The 23,719-nt window shown below is 40.0% G+C and overlaps 1 protein-coding gene across 10 annotated transcripts in view; it reads left to right on the top strand.

The window, feature by feature from the left end:
- GRIA4 (glutamate ionotropic receptor AMPA type subunit 4) overlaps positions 1-22,519 on the top strand; it is a 215,589-nt gene extending 193,070 nt beyond the window's left edge. Inside the window, exons 14-18 of one of the 10 annotated variants that reach the window (XR_003989982.2) lie at positions 6,020-6,134; positions 12,271-12,385; positions 14,608-14,742; positions 16,090-16,272; positions 21,380-22,519. Coding sequence is in view for 8 of the 10 variants with exons in the window: in XM_030475921.1 (XP_030331781.1) it covers positions 12,271-12,385; positions 14,608-14,742; positions 21,380-21,544 (415 nt within the window). In the remaining 2 variants the exon portion in view is untranslated. Of the gene's footprint in view, positions 1-6,019; positions 12,386-14,607; positions 14,878-16,089; positions 16,273-19,249; positions 21,033-21,379 lie in introns of those variants that run through there. The other 9 variants (XM_030475923.1, XR_003989983.1, XM_030475921.1 and 6 more) reach the window with 9 other exon arrangements.
- Positions 22,520-23,719: the final 1,200 nt, after the last annotated feature.

The following is a 23,719-nucleotide window of genomic DNA, read 5'->3' as shown; positions in this document are numbered from 1 at the left end:
GTGGCATCCCTCTGCACAATGTGACTTCTGTGTGACTGAACAATTTCTGAGGCTTTCAAATCCTTGTGGGAAGGATTTGTGAAAAGCCTTTTAGAGGGTCAGGGTCTTGGCTTCTGCCTGAGTAGCTGCGGTGGTGGCACCAGCAGTTTTAGGACAATAGACTGTGCAATATGGTTGAAGTTTAAACAAAGCTGTCTGTGCATGTAGAGTCTCATTAGTGAGTCATGTTATTTTTGCACATCCTGCTTCTTCCTTATTTCAAGTGAACAACATCCCCAACACTAAGCAGTGAAACAACAGTGCTGCTGACTGTAAAGATAACAGCAGAATTTCACCCAGAATCCACCCAGGATTCAGGAAAGTAGTTTGCTATCTAACGTGCTAGTTACACAGAATTTATAAGACTAAGTTCAGAAAAGGGATTTGGGAAAATGTCAAAGCTGTTTAAATAACTAAGACATTTAAGTTTTCCTGACAAAACTCTACTGGTGGTCTAAAAGATTGTTATTAAATGCTCCCAGCACAGAGCCTGCTTTTGTTGTAATGAGTGCTTAGGGACATGTCTGTGCCTTTATGCCATTTAGTACTCAAAAACAGGTATTCTGAGACCTGACTTCATGGAGGAGATCTCCTTCACTACTCAGGCCAGGCCAACAGTAGCACTCAGTGCTCAGGCCAAGGCTGAGTCCTCTGAATTGCCTTTGTGGTTGGTGCTGAGCAGTGCTGATGGGTGGTGCTTTCCACCATTTGTGGAACCACTGTGCATCCAGGGATTTTGGGAGCTGAAAGACTTAGAGAGCAGCTGTGGCTGAGACTGTGGATACTTACTCAAGTCTAATCAGGCTGGAGAGAGCCTTTTCTAACTGCTGTATGTATTCAAGCTCTGGGCATTAGGCTGTGGAAAACAAGACTGATCTTACTGTGCAGGATGCATTTCCTGGTTTAGTTTCTGGTTTCTTAGAGATTATGAGCTGCTGTGCTTAAAAAGGTACTTAAAATGTTGCCTTAGGCAGAACTTGGTGCCCCCTCCCATGCTGTTCCCCTATGGCTGTCTCAAATTATCTGTAGTGCTTGTGATATTGGCTGCTGTGGTGCCTAGCCTGGGACTCTGTCTCATTCCCTCATGGTGCAGGGACCTTCATGCGTCTCAGTCAGCCTTGGAAATACCCCTCCTGTGGTTGAGCATGTAATTGCTAGGTACCACAGTGTTGTATGCCATAGTGTTCAGGTTATTTATTGAATACCTGCCTCACTGCTTCATACAGACTGAAGTCTAATGGATGGGTACCTGTTAACCATTGCTGTGACCCAGACTCAGTGGAAGTCAAAGCAGACCTCTCTGCTAGCTTCCGTAGGCTTTGGGCAAGCACCCTATTGTGATTCTTTTGGGGTACCGAATGAGGTATCACTGCCTGGAATCAGAGATGTTATTTCACAAGGAACTGGGTAGTTGCATTGTCATCTGTGTGTGCAGTTTTATCTTTTGCTAACTGTCAAAGGCATATCTGCAATTGGCACAAAAAGGCTCTTTAAAAAAAGTGACACTGATTTACTTTTCAGACTGCTTATTACTGTTTATTTATGGGGAGATGGAAAGGGATTTAAAATAAGCAAGAATGATTTAATTCTCATCAAGTTTTTCATACTGTAATTCTATAGGCAGCTTTAAAAAAGCTGTGATCCATACATTGCAGTCACTGCCCATGCACTCAAGTAATTGCAAAGTGAGGTATCAATGTAGCACAAGGGCTGCAGTTTTGGCCGAACTGGCTTGACTATTGCATACAAGGACTCCGTTTTCTTCTGAGTAACAGAAAAGGCAGGATTGTGCAGTGACAGCAAGGATTAAGAGTCAAAGCACTTGCCTGCTTTCTACTTTTAAACCCTTACTCTTGCAAAGATTTCAAGTCCTTTATTGAGGAACACGTTGTTCTTCAGCGGGAATTTTGACTAAGTGTGGCATTGAGGATACAGTCCTATTTTTTAATGATGAACAGTTTCTGCCGTAGATAGTCCAGGTGCACAATGCTGTCCTCTGTGGCAGAATAAAGCACTGTCTAGTATGAGTGATCTAGCCTGGCTGTAAAGTCTCAGGTATATAGTTTTCAATGTAGTCACCATTGCACCTATGAGGATCTCAGCTACAACATTTCTGTAGGAAATACAGCAGTGTTGAGCAAAGGTTCCCTGTGTTTTGCTGATCAGAAGGAAATTACTTATTTCCACATGTTGAGGTGGACCTGGATAACAAAGCAACAAAGAAAGCAGTGTGAAACTAACCTGGTTTTACATGGCCTACTAGACATGATGAGGACAATAATGTGTTACATTTCTAAACAATATGGTTTAATTTCAGAACAATGATTGCAGCTTAAATCCACATTTACTTCTTCATCCTTTTTATTTTCATTTCTCTATTGTGCTGTGAAACTGTCTATGGATATGGCTAATAACCCAGCTAAATAACCCTCTCATGAATGGGTTTCATTTATTTATTTATTACTCTAGGATTACTATCAACCAGCTGCAGCTTCTCTATATGACTGTGGGAAAATTTTCCTTCATAATCTTTAATGCTTTGAAAGAGAAATTCAAGCATTTGGCAAGTGTGAAAGCTCTTGCCCTTCAGTACAGAAATTAAACATGAAAACTTATATCAGTTTTCAAAAAAAGTCACCTAGTTCCTTTTTATTCATCTTAGAATATCCAGATAAAAGGTCTAAGTAGGCACTAACTTGAAAAGCTTCCAAAAAAACTTCGTACGTTATCAGGTAACATCTTCACCCAAGATAAGATAAAGATTAAGAAAATACCTTTCTCAATATTTTAGCATATGGACTTCGTCTAATTCAGTGAGCTTTAGTGTTCATACTTGAGAGACTACAGCTTAGAGGAAATAGTATGAAGATGCTTTTACAGATTGACTGATTGATAGCACTTCACATCTGCTTCAGAATAACACTGAGCTTAAGCGGCTTTTTCAATTGAGAGTTAGCGATATTCCTTGAGATACATTTCACTTTTCACGTGAGTGATCACTCCTGCCTGCATCTGTAGCACTGTAAAAGCAGCTGTTTATCTTATTGCTACCCAGAGTGACAATTAGACATAGCAACATTAAATTAGACCTTGGTTTGTTTGCTGTTGAAGGGAGAAAGAGTTTTGACATTGACTATGTAGACAGCAAGCTCAAGCTGTCTATATCTAAGCCATTTTCAGAATAAGTAATGTTTCTCAGCATCAAGAAATAGTGTTTGTAGGATCATCTTTCATCTGTGGCTCAATCCCAATGGCCTTACAAAGGTAAAATTTACATTTAGTGTACTGGAAATTTGTCTGTAAAGTGGCAAGGCTGGCCACAGTTACCTTTCTGAATGGGGCAAACAGGCCAAAAGCATATGCTTTGTGGCTTAAAGCTGAGTAGGAAAGATCTGTAGTACATATTACTGGTTCAAAAGCAATTGCCTCCAAGAACAAAAGGGACAAATGAACAATTTCATTCTGATTTTGCAACTGCTCCTCTCTCTCTGTAGTGTGAATCATAATTAAAGCGCTTATACAGAATAAAATTTGTCAGCCTGGCTGCTAAATTCTCCTTAAAGATTTATCCACAAAGAGCAGTCTGTTATCACTCCCACTGCAGCCTACAGTCCTCATTTTTGCTTTCAGGGACAGACAAGCAATTACGTTATCTGTATTGAAAATCTTGTACAAATGTAACTACTGCAAAGCTAGGTGAAGTCAGATCTACAGACAAGCATTTTCCAAACTTCATGACCAGCCAGCAAAGACCTGTCTCACTTCCAGAGTGAGCTATGTGAAAAGCTGTTACCAGAAAACAGTTAAGGTATGTCCTGTCCCATAAATGTCCCACAATGAACTAAGGAACACTCCATAAGCTGTGATATACTGTTGTCTATACCTGTCTGTCAGGAAGATCTCTCTTTCCATTCTAAGACCAGAGGGGACCCCCAGGGACCAGACACCAGATGTCTCTAGAGAGGGTGAGTCACAAGCCCCAGTGGTTTGTGGTGCCATAAGATCTGATGGAGCTCTGCCACCAGAGGATCTCTTTTCCCCAGCCCTTCTCTGAGTGCTTTGAAAGTGTTGCATCCTCTCATAATTGATGAGAGGAAGATGCCATTGACAGGCATAGGTCTTGACAATTCTCACTCAGACCTGACAGACAGATCTTGACAACATTAAACAAATTCAGGGAGAGAAACTCCATCTTTCTCAACCACATATTGTCCCTGAAGAGCAGCAGTTAAGCTACTGGCACCTTACAGATACTTCTTTCCCTTCGGAGATGAATGGTGCTTCAAGGACATGATGCCACTGCTCCACATGCCTCTGCAGATCCACAAGGAAGCCTGGACAGACACCCACCAGAAAGTGTACATATCTGATAGGCGCGGATACACTAGGGACTCTGAACATGAAAAGAGGAAGAAAAAAGTTCATTATGAGTTTTGCATAAATTCTTATGTAGTTGTGTACCATTAGGATATATGACTGTTAAGGATCTTAGTAATAAAGATACAAAGTTGTACGCTTCAACAAGTGCAAAGGTTCCTCAGGAGGTGATGAAGGTTGCATAAATGTGTTGGAAGATTAGTTATCAACCGATCTTAAAATGTCTGTAGTGACTGTAGTTCCTGTCACAAACCCAGATGCCTTACATTTGGGTTTGTATATAGGTACAAATACAGTCTGCTCTGCCATCCAATCTTAATGCTTGCTGGACATCTGAAGGAAAACCTTTGAGCATGCACAGAAGCCACCCCATCCAAGGACCAGCTGTGTCCCTTTCTTGCCTGAGTTTCAGTGCACTCCCAGTAGCCTTGAATTCATGCAGAAGAGGTGATTTTGTGCTTTAGCTTTTGTGTTGGAAACCCCCCTCGGCCTGCACAGATCCAAAGTCTCAGATATTTCTCTCATCTGAAAAAACATGAGATGAAGGACACCAGGTTCACGGAGCCCCTTGCAGTCTGTTGTGCCTACACCACTCTGCTGCTAGCAAAGCAGGATTCATGTTTCATCCAGTGGTAGCATAACATGTATAAATCCTCCAGGGCAAAGTCCTTAGGATGTCCTGACTACCTGCTTGCATCTCAGCACTGTTGGCTGCACTGTCCCTGGTTTCCTCAGAGGCAGCCCTCCACCACCACCTTCCTTCCCCACACCACGGGCACCCTTCAGACTGGGAGAGAGGGTGCTCTCCCAGGGTAGCCGGGCAGTCCCTGGAGTCACAGCAGTAAGCTAGACCTCAGGTCTTGGACTTCAACTAAGCCTCTACTGTGCAAAGGGAGCAGGACTCTAGAACCTACAGCCCAAATGTACGGATGTGCCTACAGTAGGTGATGAAGCTTCAGACGGGCAGGTCTCCTAGCACCATTTTGTACATTGTTTTCTATTGACTGGATCTAGACAGCATCATGGTTGGTGTGCCAGCTGTTAGCACTCCTCTTCAGCTCTGCCTCACACTGCCTGTTTTTGGAGCCTTAGCCCGTGGCTTGTGCGGGATCACTCTGAAGTGCTATATGTCAAAACTGTATGTGACACAGTGACTGGCAATGTCTAGCATAGGCTCTCTGGATCTTGCCTCTCTAGTACATGGGAACACATTTTCCCATCTGCTTGAAAAATCAGCCTGGGCCCACGCTGGCCCAGTATATAGGTATATATATATATTCTAAATATAGATTCAAATAAATCCATGTAAATAGTTTATAATTCCAGGCAGAGTTTTATCATGATTTTGCAAAAATAATTTTGGTTGGTTGATAGAATTTTCATGTTAAAATCCAAGCCATTCTGGAAATCATTTCTATACTGGAAACATATTTTTCACATTTGAAAGTAACCACAATTATTTCTGCTGCCAAGGGCTTTGAAATATGGAAATGAGAGGTTTATTTAGTGTGTGGATCAAGCTTATAAACAGCTTAAGTCCTCATTCCTTCTAACATCTTAACAGCTGTGCAGTTTCTTACAAAATATGTTTTATCGTTTCAAGAAATGCTGTTAACCTCGCAGTTTTAAAACTGAATGAACAAGGCCTCTTGGACAAATTGAAAAACAAATGGTGGTACGACAAAGGAGAATGTGGCAGCGGGGGAGGTGACTCCAAGGTTAGCCTCAATGTCACCAAAAGCGGGTAAACAGTATGTAATGTAATTGGTGCATCTGCTGGGGTTTTACCTGTGACAAAACAGCCTCACCAGTAGCACAGCACTGCTGGTACTTGCAGCTGAAATCTAGGTGTATGCAATTACTGTCAAAGCAAAAATATTTGCATTTTTTAAGCGTCCCAAGGGGAACCTGTAAACAGCCTCTGCTGTGAGATCACCAGTTTTCAGAAACCTGCATCTTCTGAAATCATGATGAGCCTTTTACAAGCTTGCTCTAGTGAACAAGCAGTTTGAAACCTTCAGGACCCACTGACAGCTCAGACTTTTTTCCTAGTATGTGGTACTACCCAAAATATTTTTCAGTGACAGTAGAGGAAAAGGGTGAACACCAGTCTGACTGCCTCCTAGCAGTAGTCTAATGCATGGTCCAGGCTCAGGGATCCACTATTCACACAAACAATACCAGTGCAAATCACAATTTTCACATGAGCATAGAAATTGGAGGACAGTTTTCAGCTAAAATATCTTCACTCTGGCATTTCCTTATGTCTTACCAGCAAACTGAAATCCATGGTGGTTCCCTAGGCAGAATTTATCAGACAGGAATTTTAGGCTGAGGTGATGACAGCTTCTTAGTCTTCCTGCATTTCCATATTTTCCATATGGCCATTGCCACTACTTCCTTGCCTCCACACAGCTTCCTTTTGGGAAACTGCCTTGTGCTGAAAAGAAGCAAAAATGTGGAAGATGGTGAAGTGAAGGAGGATGAAGCTATTAAAAATATGCCTTCTGTGCCAGGCAGCATATAATCATATTTATTTATGTGCTTGTGTGTAAACAATATATAAGAGAATGCTGCACAGGTAACCGTGCAAGCACAGAGCTAGTCAGATACAGATTAAATTTGACTGAATTGTTATACACAGTTTATACAGTTTTCTTTACAGTTGCCTACATATGTTTTTTTCTTACTATTTTCTCTCCTTCTTTAGTCCTCCTGCTCTTTCATGCTGTGTTCTGGCCTCAGGGACCATCCCTTGGGCTGTTCTGCACTCACCCAGAACTGCTCTCCTAATCCTCTTCACTTTGTCTTTAGTCCTGCTGCTCTACCTGTTTTCCCCCCACCGCTCTGCTTGCCAGCAGTCACAGTTTCAAAAATGGTCTCTATTTTCTCTTCTAAAGTGCTTAGACATATTAGACCTGATGGCACTTACCTGCGAGTGGAGCAGACACCAACTTCTTGTAAGAATATTGACAAGTGAACCATAAATCTCCTGTGTTGCTACTATTATGTGCTCCACCCAAGCCTGAACTTTGGATTATTGATGGAGGGCTTTTTATTGTAATTTTTTTTTTAATGTCACAGGCAGGGATTCATATAATTAAAATACCTCAATTTTCTTAGAATACACTCCTCACAAACCTCCTGTGATTGCAGGGTGAGATAAAAGCTAGGTTGCAAACCAAGGATGCTTAAAAATTACTTTCCCCAATTACCACCCACTGGTGCTTTGGGTCATGGAGCAGAAGGGGAACAGCTCATGGTAGAGGGATGGGCAGGGCTTCACCAAGGAAATGTCTGGAAGTGCTGAAAGAGCAAGTTTGGAGTGATGGCAAGTGACAGAAAAAGGAGTGGAAGAAAAAAGTAGAAGGAGTGCAGTCCATGGAGAAACAGGGAGGACCTGTGAATGCAGGAGGGAGGAAGGAACACAATGCCAATGGAAACAAGCAATAAATGCCACAGGTAGTTCAGGATGCAATAGAAAATATGGTGGGCAAGGCAGTGTTGGCAAAGGATGTTGAACATGATGGAGCTCAACCTGTGGTCCTAGGACTATATGCAGCCTGCCAAGAGCATTCATCTGACCTCAGGCCTGTTACTTGCCACACTTTTTCCCAGGCACAGCTGAGTGAGTAGGCAGTATCAGTGCTCCTGGGCAGCCCTGGGTCTGTCTGCACCTGCAGTGACCATATTCATGGAACCACCACAGCATGGAGATGAGCAGGCATTACCCTGCTTCTCAGATTCTGCATTGCAGCAGCATCTGGTCTTAAATTTTAAACTACAGCTACTCTGACTTCCCAAACTGTTAGCTAGCCATTTATCATCTGCAAAATTCATTTCCTTGTTCAGGAACAGTCTTGTACAATCTGATCAATTAAAGTCAATAAGACCCTTTCTACTGAATTAATGGAGCTCTAAATATTTTAATTTTATATGCTAGCAAATGATCATTAGTGGAATAACCAGGACACCATGCACTGTTGTTGTAAACCAACAATTCCTGAACTAAGCTCTTGAGCATCTCTAGCTAATATTTCTTTTCACTGTATGAATTTAAAAAGAACAAACCCTGAGCTTTGTTAGCAGCTCCAGTCCAAATTGCAGGGCTCCCTACTGTCATGAATGAGAGTAAGAACATCCTCTTCTCCTGAAATACGGGACCTGAGACTTTTCTGATAACTGTGCTGTTACTATTTGAGATTCATTAGTCAGAATATGAGTCTAGACCCAGAATAACCCTTCATGATAGTATAGACGACTACAGAAATAGGGGAGATTCATGAGGGCTCAGCAGTTCTCCAAAGGTTTGTGTTGCTCTGAAAAATGAGGTTTCTCCTACCTCCATTCTGTGCTCTTAGAAGGTCATCTCTAGCCTCCTGATTTACTGTTTCCTTTAAGGAACAATCTTCCAAAATTCAGAAAGACAGTTCAGAGAGCTGCCCTGTGTAAACCACCCTGTGGTTTAGTGACCTCAGTAATTAAGTCACGTTTGAAGACAAAACTGAGGTCCCCAAGTCCTTTGAGTGCTTTTGAAAGTATTACCTCAGATCTTAATTGAGGTAATCATCATTTCATGTGATGCATGGGGCGATATTTAAACCCAGTTTCTGCCAGTCTGCTCCAATTGTATTTAGGAAAGTGTGAGTGGAAGGAAGCTGTGCTGATGTAGCTCTCCTCCATTTTCTGCTGGCAGCCCTCAAGAGAACACGCTGGCCCTTGTTTTTCATTCAGCGGATGAGACTGACCTTACACTTAATTAATGGCTCAGCCATGAGTGCGTAATGAAAATGCTCCAAAAGCATACTCGTGATTGCATTTTTAAAATCCCAATCTACCAAAATTCTGCATTGGCTTCAGAATCGCTCAGCATTGTAATTTAAATGCTCTAATTGCCCATTTGTTGTCCTGAACACAACTATCTCAGAACTTCATTAATGCTATTTTAAAGTACTGTGATTTCACTGATGTTGCTGGCACAAGATCCAGCCCGAGGCACTTAAAAACCAGCGCTTCCAATAGCAAGTGATTGATGACAGGGATAGGAGGAAATGAGTAAAAAGATGAGAGAGGAGGTAGTAAGGCTGGGAACGTGATGAAAATATAGAAAACCAGTGTTCCCACACCCAGGTCATGCTGCACCACCACTGTCTTCAGCACATGGATGAAGAACAGTCTCCTGTGCTGCCACACAACAGTTTTGCACTGTGGCTACATGGGACAAATTCTTCTCTGTATATAAAGAGTAATTTTAGTTATTATTTCTCATACATTATCCTTGCATGAATTTGAGGCAGATGGATCCTGTTTATATATAACAATGGAGATTTTAGGCAGATGTACATTGGAAAAACTACACTGATTTTTCACAAACTGCCAATTTACTCCAGTTGAAGATTAAGCCCAACATTAGTAACTCAGGAATTACTAAACAACTTAAAAAATCTACAGTCATTTTCCATTGTAATACTAAGTATAAAAGACTGAACTTGATGGGTAATTTTAATTCTAGATGCTGTATTTACCTCTGTATATGACTTAAGTACATTGCTCTGCAAAGAAGAAAAAGTCCCTACCTGTATCAGACTTTATATTCCTGAACTGTTAGTGCCGAAAAAACAAATGAAGGACTGGGAGACATCTGTTTTCTGACTTGCCCCAGCTTGCTGCTGGTCTTGATAGCCCATATCAAGTCCTAATTATCACTTTATTCATCTTAACCTGCAACAACTCCAAAGGCTTCTGATTTTCCATGTGAGAACAGTACCTGCATGTCCCTTATATTTGTCATAACCAACCCTGTTGTTACACTGTAGGGATTTAGAAGCACCGAAGTGTGGCCCAGTGCCAATACAATACATATTACAGATGATGGCTATCCAAATAGTGTTAATTATTTCATGCTTGTACTAGAAGCAAACATAGGATCATGTTGACAGGCAACTTGCCAGCATCTCAAACTGCTACCCACTGATTTCACAGCTGTGGGACTCTCATACTGCACTATCAACCTGCACAACCTGCCAGGGAGCCTGAAGACAAAATGTAAGTTTGAATACTGGAAAAGATCAAGAAAAAAACATGTTCTGTTCCAGAAGCAGAGTATTCCATATGAATTGAATGTGTAGGCTCTGGAAAGCGGATGAAGCATTTCCCTTACATACAGGGATCATTGAGAGTACCTGGGAATCTTCTCAACAGTGGCTGTCAAAAATTGTCATTTCTCCAAAGCACCAAGGCTTCCTCAGTATTAGAAGAGGAAAGATGGGCATTTCAACAGCATGCTTCATCCTTTGTTAAAACTGGTATCTAAGCCCACCTTTTGAAGGTACCTATCTTTTTCTCTTAATTGCAGGGAGGCCTAGAGAGGCAGCCAAGGCTTGGGGTATAATTTATGGGTGAAAAAACTGAGGTGAGGTAAATTCCCCCCTTTATGTATATATACAAATAGTAATCAGAATGTATGAAAAGTCAGGATCCCTAAAGCTAAGAGTAGCACATGAGGTTCAGGAGATGTTATTCGTGCATTAAATGTATATATACAAACCTGCACAAATATATGAACATTTGGGGATTTCCAGTTAAATCAGTTACATAGTGTAGCAATCCCTTTTCTCTTTTGTAGTAAATACTTTAGTAGGCTCAGTTACACTATACTAATTAATGCTTGCACTGGTTCTTTATTTATTAAGCCTTGAATTCATGAGTTAACATTTTAGCAATGCATGGATTATGGTGTATTATGAGAGATTAATTTTCCCATAGTAATCTGCTCAGGTCTTATGTCTTATAACATCACCAGAAGACTATCTGTCACATGCTATTTCTGTTTATCTACCTCCTTCTCTGATATATATTGTATTTTCCTGCACACCTGCACATAAATAGATATCCATATACCTACCACATTGAGAATTGGACAGTCGGTGATTCAAAGTGGAAAGTACATACAATAAGTCTGTTAATAATTTCCTAGATTCTTAGAAAAAATTGGTACAACTGCTTGAAGTGGAGAATTACCATAATATTCTGAGATTATTCACTGAGTTTAAATAACTTCAGTGCAAACCCATAGTAGTTCATGGCTCTGAGGCATCAGATTAGGTTTCATCTCAATATTAAACTCTGTTACATCACCCAGCAGCAAATACCACTAGTAAGAGAAGATATTCCAAGTAGTAATTTATCATCACCGTGATACTGTTGAAAGACTTATGTGAATAAGTGAGATATAAAGAAAACTTTGAATTTGAAAATATTGAAACAGGAAATGGAAATAAAAGATGGACTGTCATGTTCTTCTTAGCTGAGAATAAGGGCATCACAGCTCTCCCCCGAAGTTCTCTGCATGTAGACCTCCTAATTACAGGTCTGTGCCAAGTGGTTATGAGCAGCAAACTGCACAAAGCATCTCCATTCTCATGGCAGGATAATTTTGAGGGCAGTAAATGAAATAGCTATAGCCAAGTCATGTTATTAGTTTGTATGCATGCAAACTAAAATTAGATTGAAAACAAGGAACACAAATGCATATGTTTTTTAAGACATATATCTAGTTATATTATGTATGTCTCTGAAAGGTATGTTGTTAATATGTCTTAAGCCAATAGTTTTGGGTTCACAGTAATTGCATACTATTTATTTACAAATCTTCCCCAGCAGTATGTGCCTGTTACCTAAAGCGATGGAGCAGGTCCCGGTCATATGTCTGTCTCTAAACCTGGGCCAACAGTACATGACATAGCACCCACTGTGGCCTCTGCTCTGTCACTTTGCAATGCGATTCTATGTAGTTTTACTTGAATAACATAAAATAACATATATAATGTTATTTATGTTATTTTCCACGTGAAGAACTCCTGTAAACCTTGCCGTTTTGAAACTCAGTGAGGCAGGCGTCTTAGACAAGCTGAAAAACAAATGGTGGTACGATAAAGGTGAATGTGGACCCAAGGACTCTGGAAGTAAGGTCAGTCGCTGCAGTTCGGGACCTACTATCGTGTTCACAAAGCAGTAAAGGAAGTAATAAACAAAATGACTTAGAAATAAAATAAGCAGCTGTAGACACAAAATTAATCAGCTTCGCCCTGTCTTGATGGGGGCCACACTTTAATTTAAAGAAGCACTATTGCTTTTTAAAATCTTCAGTGATATAAATCACCAAACATCATCCTACATATTCAGGGCATCTGTTGAAGAGCTACAAGGCAGTTTGGGGAGTTTGGGGGATGCAGGTTTGATTAGTTGTTTCTTTCTTGCCGGAGGGTTGGACTTTTCTCTGCTGACTACTGAGGAAATGTCCGTTCACACCTCTCCTTTCAGAGCTGGCACCCCTCTGTGGTTTTCTGAGAAGGAGAAAGGCTAGCAGGAAGGGTTGCCTTTCATCAGTGCCCGGGGTGGCAGAGCCTGGCTGTCTTTGGGAAGGTCCCTGGCTCCTTGAGGAGCAAAAGAAGACTTAACTTTGAAGTGAAAGGCTTTGATAATTAATAGCTTCCTACAGCTCCCAGTGTTTACCCTCATCCATTCCCAAATATTAATCCTGACAGCACCAGGGAGTGGAGCTCTGTTTGAGGACAAACACAGAAGCAGGTATTTTCTGATGGCTGGGAAGCACCACAGACAGTGCCAGCCCTGTATCTGGGGAGTCTGAAATTTCTTCACAGTGCCTGTCTCTGTGCCAGCCTGTGCTCTCCAGAGCTAAAAGGAAAGCATAACAGGCAGTGACTGCTTGCTGCCTGCATGGTCTGAGAGTTACTCTGATGGACAGTGGGTAAAATTAGCCTGGGAAACAAACTTCCAACACATTTTGCTTTTTCTGGCAATTGCTTTGGAGAAAGGAGCAAAAACCAGTTAAGAGGATGGCAGAGTACTTGTAAATGAAGCTGAGAATGCCTTAACCCACCGCATCCTTTAGGTCAGGTCTTTCTCAGTCCTGCCTCCTCCTTGTCTGCAAGCACCATGTTAGAAGTTGCCACCAGAGGAACACAGTCATCTGCAAGATACTCCGAGTCCTCTTAGCCAGATAAAACGAGACAGGCAATGCAGAACCTGGCTGTAAGACCCAAATAGTTCTGTACCTCCATGGGAATTGTTACAGTGCTAATCTACTGATTACACGAGCAATAGTGCCTCTTTAAATTAAACACCCAAATATTTTGCATTCCAAGTTAAAATTTCGTAGCGATTACAATCAGAAGTTAAGTACTGTCCTTACTTTAGGTAAAGATTATATAGTCTGCATAACAATAAAGCTTTATAAGTATCTTAAGGTGCACAATGTAGTATATGAAAGTCAATCCTGAGAGAGTTCCTTGAGAACTGTGGATTTCAAATGAAAAAATATGATTCATAATTAAACAGTAAAGTATAAAGAAATGTAGAATAGTTATTTACTACAATACGTCCAAGAAAGTTATTATTTATAAAATTATGTATATTTAATAATTTGCTAAAGACAGTTCTCGTTGTCTAAATTGTGAATAATGTGTAAGATTTCATAAAATTGCTATTTGAAATTATACTGTTACTGAGCCTTAGTAGTTCATGGGCATGTTGCAGAACTGCAACTATAATAAAATAGGAACAAAATACACTAATCGGTAAGAGGAAAAATATATCACGATGTGTATGGTACAGTGTGCACTTTCAAAGGAAGTGTCTGTTCAAAGAAATAACTGAAGTCTCACATGTTTTTTTCAACTGTCATTTAAGTATCAGAAACTCAGTCTAGATCTTTTAAATTAACAGCAATGCCTACCACAAGTACCGTTACTGTTTTCATAAAGATCAAGCAGAGTCTTATCTGATATAAATGGATTTCTGGATTCCAAGACTTTTAAAGAGCTTTATGTAAATGCGGTTTCATACCATTGCTAAAATGTCCCCCTAAAGAAGAGCTAGACATGTCATTGTTTAAGTCTCCATTTAGTGGAAGTAATGCTCTGCTGTAAGCAAGCAATGACATCCTGATATGTTGGCAATATACTTGTAATATTTTATGCCAACCAGGAAAACTAGGCACTTAAAATATATTTTATAGATCCAGATAGGTCAAATTTTGTGAGAAGTATGTAAACAACTGTCATTTAATTTCAGCTAAACATTGTTATTTACTTCCAATGTTTTAATGTATAGCTTGTGCTCCTGGAGGGATGTTTTCCAGGGTTAACTGTGTCGCTTCTGTTTCCCCAGGACAAGACGAGTGCCTTGAGTCTCAGCAACGTTGCTGGAGTCTTCTACATTCTGGTTGGAGGCTTGGGCTTGGCAATGCTGGTGGCTTTGATAGAGTTCTGTTACAAGTCCAGGGCAGAGGCGAAACGAATGAAGGTGGCAAAGAGTGCACAGACTTTTAACCCAACTTCCTCGCAGAATACCCAGAATTTAGCAACTTATAGAGAAGGTTACAACGTATATGGAACCGAAAGTATTAAAATTTAGGGGTAGGACTTAGGGCCTACTACAGTGAGTGGGTGATGCATCTTGTAACGCAGTGTTGTGACATGTCTGTCTAGTGGTGCTTGCTTCTGAACAGAGCTTTATATTTTGGAAAACTTCAGTGCAAAGTGGTTCAGTTTTTTTGGCTGCAGATGTACAGTATACTATTCTATGTTGCTAATAGACATCTGCATTGCAAGGAATTTTTAACATAAAAAAATTCATTTTTAACACTCAGTGTTGTCGAATCAGTTGGAAGATGACAACTATTTGAAATTGTAAAATATATATTCAGAGGGCCACTGTTTAATTACTTGATTGGCCAGTCTATTTTCCTAAAAGTTTGCACTCTACTAGTGACAAATTTCTGCAAGCCTTTATTACTCAATGTTGGCCCTAAATGAGACTTCATTATAATCAAGATTTAGGATAGGCAATGTCACTGAACCATAGTTAACCTAACGGAAGACAAGGCACTGTTACAAGAAGTCTAAATGTTGTTTTACCTTCTCTCCCTCCTCCCCACCCTATTCCTTCACCCTCTCTTTAATACATGTTTTCTACTAATTGTGTGCCATTTCTTTCACAATATTCTGCTTCAGGTCAATCTTTGCCCACTATAATAACCACAAAAAGTCACTAACCAGTGAATAGACCTTGATTATCGCCCTCAGCTTTCAGTAACATATCCCCTTACCTAGGTCAGGACTAGTGTATTTTAGATGTTCACACAGTGATTTCAGAGACTGAACTGCTGATGTTGCCAAGCTGCATCCTGCATAGTTCCCCTGAGTAGGCGTGCAGGGATGGCTTACTAATGCACTTGTTCTCATCCGTGCAGTGAGTATCTATCTCGCCAACTAATCATTAGTCAAATCAACTCTCTGACTTTTGGAAATGGCACGTAGCAGCAAATTCAGCTTCTAGATATAACTTTTACCTAGCTCCCAAGCTATACTGGCTTTACAAGTGAAGGTGCAGCTAGGACCCTGCCCTTTCATGCTACCTAAAGCTCCCTTGCCTTTGCAAATAGCAAGCCACATGTCTCCTCTGTTAACAAAAAGCTTAAGCTACATTTTCCTGAAATCACTGAGCCATCCTTATAATGGAAGTAAGAAACAAAAAATGTAGGGAAAGGAGATGAAGAATATATATTTTTATGTTGCCACCTAGAAAAAATTTTGGAGGAAACAACTGGAGATAGATACAATTATTATTTTTTATTTATTATTTATATAGCGCTGGAGTACACGGCGCTGTACAATAGGTGAAGTGTGCCAAACACATAACAGGTCCCTGTCCCGAGGAGCTTACAGTCTAAAGGCACAGCCGGTACAATACCGAACCATACAGTACAGAGCAAACACAGAGTGAGCAGAGAATGGTGTTTGAGCATGATAGCTGGAGCGCTGCAAGGAATAGGTGGGTTCTCGGGGGGCAAGGGAGGGGGCTTGGTGTATGCTGGCTGGGAAACTATCCCAAACATACTGTCACTGTGTAGTTTTCTTCTATTCCCTGTTGTACAAGAAGTCATGACTCTGGGAATACTTTGATTGCAACAGAGCTGCCTAATTTCCCCATGCTAAAAAAAAGAAGTCTTAGCTGTGCACTTTGTTCGCTGGTGAAACTGTGGGGCATAACAGGTGTCGGGCGGCCCCAAGAGTATAGGCTAGTCTTTATTGCTGAGAACTGGGAATCGGGAGACTTCCAGATGCTAGCATTAATCTCCCAAATTCTCTGCTTACTATCAGTAATAAGGGTCTTAAAAAGAAATAATCCTGTGCAAGTAACCGTACAAAATGCAAGTGAAGAGATCTGTTTCCTTTAAATTCTTCAGTAATGTGCCCACAGATGAGTGTCCCCAGGCTGGTGTAAAAGTAAGAGTGCCAGAAAGCACGTTCCTTATGAAGTTCACAGGACACAATGCAAGCAAAATATAGTCTTAAAGAAAGCAAATAAAAGCCTAAAGCTTCCTTTCAGATACTGACCTGACCCAAACTGGCTTAGCATGCTAAACATGGCATGACTTGACAGCCCCCTGAGTTCCCACCCAGTGATTCCAGTGCAACAAACGCTATGATTGTAATTGTAGAATTTTTTTTTAGCTTTACTGTTTTCTTAAATAAAAATTAGGGCTGAGTTTTATTTTTAAGGAAAGATCATAAGTACCTTCCTCTAGATTTTGGATTTTTGTGGGACTTGTTGCAACAAGGAGATAAATTCTTACAGGAAATATATATATATATAACATGCTTATGTTGCATTTTATTTTTTCAAAATTCATTTTTGAGTCAGACAAAACTTCTGACCCAATATTCTAAGATATTCTCTTAAAAACATTTTATGGTGCAGACATTTAAAATTTCACCAAAAAAAAAAAACCTAGGATTTAAAACAAATACTTATAGACTTTTGAAAGTCTACTTATTTGCCATAATATTTACCTGAGAAATTTCATCATGAGAACATCTTGTAAAAACGTTTATGCTTATATGTGGAAGACTGGCAAGGTCCAGTCATCCTCTCCTTGCAATATTTGGCCATCGCTAGCCACGCAGGCAGCAAGGAGTTACTTGTGTGCCATGCGCTATACAGGGTGACTGTGCCAGCTGTTCATGCACATGCTGGTCATAACCCCTGTTAGCTGGCAGCAGTACAGAGCCCACAATGTGGTTACACATATTTCTGCAGAAATATGTCCTGCATTTCAAAACCTTTGATATGTTTATTTATCCAAGGAGTAAAGGGATCTTAATGGGACTAAACCTTACTAATATGGAAGGATGCTTGACAGTTCTAACCTGCATGAGTAACCAACACACTGACTTTTTTAAGCTAACATCAAATAGTTTTACTAGCATATGTTTTAAACTAATATAAAATAGGTTAAATAACCTGCTTGACAATTAATATTCACTGACATGTATTTTCTTTTAATTTAATCCAGTGAAAAGTGAGTTGCCTCAGGGAAATTCACCTGCCTGTGAAGCAGCAGAAAATGAAAATGTACGACTAGTCTGTACATATAGACTAGTTTGTATGATAAAGGACTAGTCTCCATGTGTGGGATGAAGACATTCAGAAGGGATGACAGACCATTACATCTGTTGAAGGCAGGGAAGGAAGTTTGCTTTAAGGAGGGCACAATCCCTTCTTCTTCCCCTAGGCAGCAATTTTCCATTTTTGTGTATCAGTAGTAAACCCTTTGTACACTAGTTGAGTTGATGCCCTGACAATAGTGTGGAGCCTAACAGCCTTCTCTCCAGCTGCTCTAGGGAAAAACCCTACTGAGATACTCACCCCAAGCCCACAAGCTTTCCAAGGGATTGTCTCAGTATCCAGCCAGCCACCACTGCCGCCTTTCCATCCCCTTCACCATGAAGCTCATGAACCAGCTTCCAGTTCAGCTGCCCTCTCTTCCTCTCCTATCCCATGCTGTTGTTTATAATTAGTGAAATTGATTACAGAACTACAAAAATCAATTAAAAAAATAAGTTAATTACAAAAAAAAGCAAAGTGCTACAGGATGGCTCAGTAAATGTGTAATGCACTTACTTTGATTGTATAGTCCCAATTTCATAGTCAAGATCAAAAAATTCGTTAAAAGCTAATCTTAAGTATTTATGCCAAAGACACCTCCATGTGACCTAGGCACTAGAGGAACCTGAATAACAGAAGAACCCACACAGGCTAGGATATTTGTATTATATAGACTGAGGATATCAGTTCCCTAAATTCCCATTTCCCAGTAGGAGCAGGACAGTCAGTGTTTTCACATGATTAATTCCACAGCTAATTTAACCAAAACTAATCACAAATTTGAAAATACATTATCACTATTAACTGCATACACTTACCGCACAGAGACTTCCACAATTTGGGTAATATTCACAGTAAATGCTAAGACTTTTCCCTCTCATCCCAGCCACTCCTGAAACTCTTTCCACAGCCAGGCCATAAATCTGAAATTGTAAGAGCACTGTTAAGCAAAGTATTAGCCTGGCTTACTACCTATAGTGTAGCTTAAAATATAACACGGAAGCTTATCTAGTTACTTGGCTTTATGGCACCTTCCCGAGTACAAGTTTGACCTGCTCCTCCTGGCTTTGTTAACTGTCTGGGTTGTTCCCGTGGTGTGTTGCTGAGCTGTTGTTAATCTCTGCTGTGAGAAGAGAGGAGTTGTTATATTGCAGCTTTTTCTGTTATTCTGTGGAAGGCTGCTGAGAAATTGTTTGTTATTCTCATTTGATTTTTTTGTTTGGTGGATCCCTTTTTACTATCTTTCTGTCCTAAGTGTGTTGTCAATGGCCAGAAAGCTGTATAGACTGAGCTACCAAAACACAGTTACACATAACTGGAATATCCCATTTAAATCTGAATTCTCTGTTGGATTTTCCAGAAGCAAACCCTGAATGCCATGAAGAGATAGCTGAACAAAGTGGTGGAGAGATGCTTGTACATAATGATGACTTTCAGGGAAATTTAGTACATCTGGAGTAAGCTGTTTATTTTCCACCCAGGTTTGCATTCTGATCTGGTTTGGACTCTCATCCCTTCCGAAAACTAGACCACATTTGTTTTTTCTTGCCATTGACCAGAACATGTTCTGTGCATTTCTGCAGGCAGTTACCAGTCCTTGACATCCATTTGCAACGGGACTCTGGACATGCACTGCGTGGAGCTATACCACATTGCATTGTGTCTGTGCTTTGCAAATGCATAGATTTTGATTTGCTGCTGGGGAGTAGTTGAGGTTTTTGGTACTCTATGGGCCCAGGTCCCCACTCTTTCATTACCTCTGCCTCCCTTTTCTTATCTAGCTGTTGAGTTAGGTCAAGGTTTGTTTGGTAACAGTCCCTGTCACAAAGTACTGTGGCAGTAGAGAAACTTCTCAAAGGGCAACTTCGGACACTGCAAATGATGCTTATCAAAGCCAAGGTTTTTCAGTATAAGGAGAATGCCATAATGCCTGTGCTTTTTCCTGAATTCAGCTGCTTGTGAGGACTGAGGTTTTTAGGGTAATAGATATAGAAAATTTACTTTTACATGCAAGCTCCAGCTGTGCCACAACAGCAGCTGTACTTTTGAGAACTCTTTTTTGAAGGAGCTACTGATAGCAATGCAATATTAGACTGGTGTGTTTTCATACAAGTGCACCCAGAAGCAGTGGAAACATTTGGGAGTTTTAAGGAATCTCCCTCATCTCTATACACACATACTCATGTAAAATTAACTTCAGCATACCAAACACCAGCTCAAGATTTTACTGCTACCTCAGAAGGAGATACCGGGCTCAGAGGGCAAAGTTCTAAATGCAAAGATCAGTAATAAGGCAAATAAAATTATTTTATGATGTTTGTCATCCCTTTGCTCCTATATGAATGCACCCTCCTGTCTCTTTTCCCAGCTGGTATTTCGGATTGCATCCCTGCACACCCAATTACATGAGTTAGTTGCACAGACTATATATTCTGCTGACTAGAAATCAGATTTCCCCACTAATTAATGTCTTAACATGGTATCATTGAAATGTGTTTCAGGGTAGTGTAGTTTGGGTGCCTGTTGTTCCAGGTGTCCTTGCTGCATTGGTTGACCTTGGACACCTCCACTTATTTTAGTCATCTGGAAATCATTTAGTCTAAACTAGTCATCTTGGCTTTTTCTGTCATCACATGAGAAAGCTCTTTTAGATTAGGTAACTGATTTTTGGATGACTCAAGTTAGATGGCATAACTGCAAATCTTTTTTTATTAACAAAACCAGATTTTTTTCTTGAGTCATTTAGTCCCTAAACAAGATATTTTGTTCTGAATTACATGAAAGTAAAGATTCTGAGGTAACAAAAATTTAAACCTTCTTGTGGAAATTTAGACCTAATGTAAAAAACTACAGAAAATTGTCTTTTCTCTCAATAAACTACATTTCCTTTGAAAGTTCCCACCTTCTCTAATTTTATGAAAATGTATATATGAAAAGAGATTTGAGGACAGTTCTCAGATTTACTGATACTAAATATGTGCATTGTGAAAAGAAGTAACAGTTTCTTTAGATTTGATCCATTGAATTACCATGAAGATAGCTGATAGAGCTATTGCAATTTATTAAAAAATGTCAGTAGTTATATTGTAGTTTGACATCCCTAGTTGAAAGTCTTTATTCACAGATGCTAATGCTTTCAGATTCATAAAAAGTTTTGATTCTCATTTCACTGTATATAAATGTAGTCCGAAGAAGTTTAGATGAAGGTATTGCCTCTTCTGTTAATTTCTTGATCAAATTCAGATTTTATATTTAAATCAATTATTTATTGTAATGAAATTTACCCTCAGAACTGCTAGTATTTTTCCCCTAGTAGACTTAAATGCTCTGTATTATATTTATGATGATTACTATTATTATATTTAATGTTAACATGAAAAAATGCAGATGTCTAAAATTTTATATTTTGGTGTTTGCTGTGTCCTGGTTTGTTGAAGGACAGAAACATTCTAACACTTTCCTCATTTCTCCTTTTCTTTTTCAAACCTAGCTTACCTTTTCTGAAGCCATAAGAAACAAAGCCAGATTATCCATCACAGGGAGTGTGGGAGAAAACGGACGCGTATTGACTCCCGACTGCCCGAAGGCCGTGCATACTGGAACTGCAATTAGACAAAGTTCAGGATTGGCTGTAATTGCATCGGACCTACCATAAAAACCAAAAAAATAATTGAGTGCCTTAATCAAACTGTGTTGGTGACTGATGGGAACACAGCACAGACTGTAATGACATGGGAGCGCCATTGATGAACTAATAATTTGGCTGAGAAAGGGAAGTACGTCCAAATGCGCCAGACATCATCAGCAACAATGTGTGCATGAGCTCAGCTCGGAAACCCAAACTCAGATTTTATATCAGGAAAATTCATAATTTAGTTTTGTTGGGGGGAGGGGGCTGGGAAGGGTGTATTAACAGCAACAAATTTCACTTGAGTGGACTTAAAACTAATAAGACTTGCCAATTTAGCGCATTAAACTGTGAAGAACATGCTCAGAATTGACGACATTTTGGTCTTTTTCTTGACAAAGAGAGAAAAATAGCTATAGAAGTCAATGAACATGCTAACCTGTGTCTCCAGAACATCAGTATATACAATGGAGGAATACTCAGCTGTTCGGCTGTAGAAATGAATCACTAAACTGTGATAAGAAAATAATAAATATGTAAATCCTGTGAAAAAATAAAGAAATTATTTACATTTTCTTTGAAAAAAGAGGAATATTGAAACATGCTTGCTTTTTAACTGATGTAAATTCGGTAGAGGACAACACAATTCTTTTTTCTAACCATCTTAGGGAACAATTCATTGCAATAATTGATATAAAATGCCATCACTGTAATAAAATTCAGAGACTTTTTTTTTATAAAAGGTGTTGGTCATCCTCTTGTTTGCTGTTACCTTCATTCTGTTCCATCATTCCGTGTTCCACAGATTTGCATCTGTCTAATACAAGAAACAAAATGATAAAATGTTTAGAGTACGTCATCAGTCTGCAGTGTAGAATCAAAAGAGACTACGGGTCACTCATGTTACAGATATTATTTATAATCTTGTTCTGTGTAAGAAACTGTGGTTTTTGTACCCACCAAAAAGAATAAAACAACAAACGTTCTTATAATATTGACAGAGCTTGAGTTGTTTTCTGATCATTAGGGATGTCACCTGGAAAATAAAATTCATTTCTTACTGCAGGATGCAGGACCCTCTCAGAGACAGTCTGAGTCCTTGTGCATTTGTGAAGTGCTTTTAAGTCCTCAGAGAGGAGGGACTCGAAGCTGTCAAAGTCCTGTCATGGTTATTCTCTTCTGCAGTAACATTCTCCTTGGCCAAACTAGACATTGCAGTAGCGTCCAGATCCAGAGTATTGCCACCAGTGTACCAGCTCCATGCCAGAGCCCAGGCTACAAAACCATAAATCAGTTCAAACTTGGATTAGTCATAGCTTCTAATGCCCTCGTGATTTTGTCAGGCCTGTGAGGGGTCGTATTCAGATGGCGTACATTTCACCAAAGCTTCTGTGACTGGTGCTTTTCTCAGCCCCCAGGGCAGCAGGCCCTCATGAAGAGGAGTGTTCATGCAGGGTTGAGTTTAATGCTGCCAGACCATAATCAGCCCACAACAACTGCAGCAAAGGACAACCAAACAAAAGGACTACTGACGTGATACAGACATCTATGAAGTAGCAAAGCCGGTGTTGGCTTCAGTCAAGGTATCGACATTATACATACGAATTCCTTACCTCAGATAATCTAGACACCCTTTATAGCTACCAGAGGGAAATAACCAATGAGCGTGAATGACTTTCTCCGAATGCAGACATTAAGGCATCAAACTGCTGAATCGCAGCAAGAGCCTGGATCTTTCCACTGACTATAATTTAGGCTGAGGGCAACCAGTTCTTTTATAGAGCTTGACAGTGCAGGCAAAGCTGAAAATGAGATGATGCTTATGCCTAAGACACAATAACTACAAAGTGTGCAGGGGTCTTAGAGAAAAAGACACATAACACTGCAATAAATCACTGTGATTAAACTTACTTTACACCCTTGTTTTACTAGCATGTTTAGCTCATTCATGAGATACTGTGAACTGTTTGTGTTTCTGTGGCCAGAATGGTGAGTTTGGTTTTATTTCTGATCTAATAAAGCTAGGAGCTCCCTCCAGACTTCTTCTTACAGCTGAATTTAAAAAGCAACTACTGGGTTGTTTAAAAAAAATAAAGGGTGGGGAGAGGAGGGTGAAAGTGTTTGTCTTGATTTTTTGTAAAGTACCATATTGGAGGCTGAACAGATCGGAAGACTGAGTGTGACAGATGCTGTCTACTTTGT

This window comes from Strigops habroptila, chromosome 2 (genome assembly GCF_004027225.2).
Source record: "Strigops habroptila isolate Jane chromosome 2, bStrHab1.2.pri, whole genome shotgun sequence".
In the NCBI taxonomy this organism is placed as follows: domain Eukaryota; kingdom Metazoa; phylum Chordata; class Aves; order Psittaciformes; family Psittacidae; genus Strigops; species Strigops habroptila.
Note: the sequence above shows the minus strand (reverse complement) of the source record. Positions and strands in the feature narration are given on the sequence as shown.